General features: G+C 45.8%; 1 protein-coding gene across 1 annotated transcript in view; it reads left to right on the forward strand.

Annotated features, from left to right (window-relative positions):
• LOC140857949 (protein DETOXIFICATION 53-like) overlaps positions 1-4,029 on the forward strand; it is a 4,268-nt gene extending 239 nt beyond the window's left edge. Inside the window, exons 1-2 of the mRNA XM_073257363.1 lie at positions 1-29; positions 2,499-4,029. The exon at positions 1-29 is cut by the window's left edge and continues 239 nt beyond it. Of these exons, the coding sequence (XP_073113464.1) occupies positions 1-29; positions 2,499-3,890 (1,421 nt within the window). The 3' untranslated portion in view covers positions 3,891-4,029. The remainder of the gene's footprint in view (positions 30-2,498) is intronic.
• The last annotated feature ends 277 nt before the right edge of the window (positions 4,030-4,306 follow it).

The following is a 4,306-nucleotide window of genomic DNA, read 5'->3' on the forward strand; positions in this document are numbered from 1 at the left end:
AATCCTTGTGCTGGCCAAATATTAATGAGGTAATTCCAACGCACATACCTCGCTCCTTTCTTTCTTTAGTGTCTGTTTCCTGAACAAGTTATACATTACCATCTATAATTCTATGATTTATTTGTTAGAGAATCATGAGGAAAGAGAGAGGCAGGCTGGATTGTGGACGACAAGTCTCTCTCTTTCCAAACTCTTCTTTCTTTTTTTTTCCCCAAAAAGAATAATGGTGTACAAGTTAGAGGTAAAAGGGAGATTGAAGCGTATGGAGGTTCCAAACTGCAAGAGGGTCCTCCAGCATAGTTGGTACTTGTCTTGTACGGACCTTCCATCCTTAGCCGGGCTGGGCTTGAGAGCATGGGCAAGGCCCACACGTACACGTTGCATGTGAGGCTCACTTGCAGTGCTGCTTCTGGGGCTCCCCCATGGTGTCAGCAAAAGTTTTGTCTGGTTCCATCGGAAACCATGTACCAATTCTTTGTAGGAGAGTGATTGCGAGGGGCCAAGCCAAAGGCTGATCTCACCCGGTAAGCATGATTGATTTTGGTCATTTGAGATTAATTTGTTTGCATTTTAGATTTTGGATCGAACTCTCTCTTCTTCTTCATCATCCAAAGCTACCTTGGGAAGCCAAACTTCCTTTGAGACCTCCATTTTTGCTCCCTCTGTTCTTCGAAACTTCCAACAACTGTTCCACCTTCTGTACATATGGTTTGTCTTACTAATAATTTCGGGTGGCATCGACCTTCCTTATCACTCCCTTATCATTAAAAAGGGATTGTTTTGAAGTATGAATTAATGGTGTAGCTGGGGGGCATTCATTGAACTCGTCCTCGGTGGATTGTTTTCTTTGTTGGGGGGTGCATCTTTCCTTTGGAAATTCTGTAATTAAGCTACATTTATTATATATTTAATATATGAGTTGGTTGATGTTATTTAACCATTTTTGTTTTTTTGTTGAGAAGTTTGAATTGCTTGGTCGTGCAGTCCTGCCATAGAATTGTCTATGCTAAGGATGTGAAATTTTGGGCACCTCAAACCCAAGACTATATATATATTCCTTTTTTTACTTGTGCACTGATGCCATATTGAAATTTTAGCTGATCTATTTACTCTTAGTGAACATAGAAAATCCTAAAAACACTAGGATAATCTCCATTTAATGAATGATGTCTTGCCACATTAGCATATAAATTAGGAGGTATTTGGTTTGCAGTTGGATTCAGAATTGGAATAAATTGTAATAGAAATTGAAATGATTATATCTCTCAGTATATTTGATTCATGACAAGAATCAGAATCGAAATCAAAATAAAATTTGAATAACAAGAAAACGTAAAGACTGAATTCGTAAGAATTGAGATATTTTCATTCCTCTCTAAATTAGAATAAAAATGAGGCTCTCGTCAACCAAGCAACAGGATGGGAGTCTTATTTTTATTTTAGAGCCCAATTTCTTTCAACCAAATGTATCATGGAGCGTGAGCATGATATTATTTTAGGATGAGATGTCCTTATGCCGTGGATGCCACATCCTCAGGGCACTACTTTTTAAATGGTTACCATGTTTGTGTTTTTGAGTCTGGCTCCTCTCACGGAGTCGTGGAGTCATGTTCTGCTACCCCCGGATGGGTTTGCAGGAGTCCCTTGTTACGTTGCTCGAGTTTTTTTATTTTTTTCGGTTTTTTGTGTTAGAAAAGACTACGAGACAGGAAACAAAGAGGATGCGAACTTTTCTAGCATAAGCTCGTGAATGAAGTCTCCGTGATGGTTGTTTGGACGTTAGCCATCTTGCCCGCTCTAGACCACACAAAAAGCCTTCGGCGACGGTTATGAGTGAAGGGGAACAATTGCTTCCTTGGGATATGGACACTCTTATCTCGCCAGCGGTTGAATGGTGAGGCCCCAGGGGAACCTGTCAGGTAAATTGTGCTGCACCGATTGCTGGACTAAAAGTAGAACTACGTTCAAAATGCCGTTACCTCATTAAGTGCAACTAGACTTGGTCCCCTGTCTAAAAAGCTAATGCAGGGACGAGTAGGAATCATGGAGAGAGAGTACTTCCAAGCTGCCACTTGGGTTGCATGTAATCTCCTAACTCCCCAATCCACATAAAATAAAATGATGGGTACAACTCTCATCTTCGAAACCGTGAAAACCAGCTCAAAATTGGACTCCAGATGGCAAAGATTTTTTCCCAAGCAAACGATTTATATACGGGTCTCGTGATTTCTGGCCAAGCAATGCTTGGGTGCCAGTTTCGTGCACATGAATAGTTTCTCTATCATGTGGCACGAGAGGATTGGGGTAATTGGCAAGGATGGGGACAATACATGGAGCGTGGTTGAATGGTAAGTTGCCAAGCCATCATTAGATGGGCTATAAACCAAATGCACTGGTTCCTTAATAAACTCTCGATCCCTCGCACCTTGCTGCTCTTTTCTTCGTTCATTTAATCTCTGCTTACTAAACAATTGTGCTTTGTTGGTGATTTGATGCAGGCAGTAGAGGAACTCATCTCACTGTACCAAATCGTTTGGCCCATAGTGATAACAAGCTTCCTCCTCTACTCCAGGTCAGTCGTCTCGATGCTTTTTCTGGGCCACCTCGGTGATGCTGAGCTTGCCGGAGGATCGCTTGCCATTGCCTTTGCCAACATCACCGGCTACTCTGTCCTCAAGGGCCTCGCCATGGGCATGGACCCCATCTGCGGCCCGGCCTTTGGAGCCAAGCGGTGGGCCGTCCTCCGCCGGACTTTCCAAAAGACCATTCTCCTCCTCCTCCTCTCAACCATACCTATCTCTGTCCTCTGGATCAACATGGAGCCCATCCTACTACACCTGGGCCAGGACCCAGCAATCTTTCCCTCTGCAAAGTGTTACCTCCTATTCTCCTTCCCTGACCTCCTAGCCCAATCCTTCCTCCATCCACTAAGAATTTTCTTAAAAGCCCAAAGCCTCACCACCCCTCTTACCTTCTGTGCTGCCTTGGCCCTCATCCTTCACATCCCCATCAACTGGCTCCTGATATCATACTTTAACCTGGGAGTGAAAGGAGTGGCTCTAGCTTCAGCTTTGAACACAGTTAACATCAATATGGGCCTAGTGGCCTACCTGCTGCTATCTGAGAAAGCTCTTAAGCCATGGCATGGAACCTCGCTTGCATGCTTCCAAGAATGGGCACCCCTCGTCAAGCTCGCCGCCCCGAGCATGGTGTCTGTGTGCCTTGAATGGTGGTGGTATGAGGTGATGCTGATTCTCTGTGGCCTTCTATCTGAACCCCAGCCCAGTGTCGCTGCAATGGGTATTTTGATACAAACAACAGGCCTCATGTACGTCATCCCATCATCTCTCGGTATGGGCCTGTCAACACGGGTGGGCCATGAGCTGGGCGCAGGCCAGCCGGCTCGGGCACGACGTGCGGCGAGCACGGGCCTCGTGGTGGCAATGGTGTTTGGGCTCGCGGCGTTTGTGTTCACGGTGGCCGTCAGAGGTGTGTGGGGGAGGATGTTCACCGGCGAGACGAGAATTCTAGCACTGACCGCGGCGGCGCTGCCGATCGTCGGGTTCTGCGAGCTCGGGAACTGCCCACAGACGGCAGGTTGCGGGGTTCTGAGAGGGAGTGCCCGGCCCACGTTCGGGGCGAACATTAACTTTAGCTCGTTTTATCTTGTTGGGCTTCCAGTAGCCGCCGTGGCGGGGTTCAGACTGGGGCTGGGGTTTGTTGGGCTGTGGCTTGGGCTGGTGGCGGCCCAGGCCTCATGTGCGAGCCTGACTCTGTACGCGGTGGCGCGGACGGATTGGGAGGCGCAGGTGGAGAGGGCGGAGGAGCTGACGGGGGGTGGGTTTGGGGATGGGGAGGAGGATGACTTGGAGGCCAGCCTTCTTGGCTGAAGAGTATATTAACATTAGAAGTGGTGTTAGAACATAAGCAGAGCTGATATTTCAATAGAATGGGAGCATATTGTTGTACATGAACTCCTCAAATAAAAGACCTGAATTTTGTACCCCCCCCCAACCCCACCAAAAAAAAAAAGATCAGAATTTGCAGTTTCATAGAGTAAAAAAAGTTTTTTTTTTTTTCCCTGAACCGAGAGGAACTTTTAGGCATAAATAGTTTTATTTGATTTGTTGGGACTTTCCCTAATATATTGAACTGCATATCTCTTATTTGTGACAGCCGTCCTGTGTATCGTTCACTTGTACAATTAATTCTTCTTTTAATTGAGGATTTATGAGGCTAAGAGACGAGGGATATTGACTAAACTTACAAGACAAAGGTGTGGAATGAAAATAAAAACCTGGGAAGA

Source organism: Elaeis guineensis, chromosome 5 (assembly GCF_000442705.2).
Source record: "Elaeis guineensis isolate ETL-2024a chromosome 5, EG11, whole genome shotgun sequence".
NCBI lineage: Eukaryota > Viridiplantae > Streptophyta > Magnoliopsida > Arecales > Arecaceae > Elaeis > Elaeis guineensis.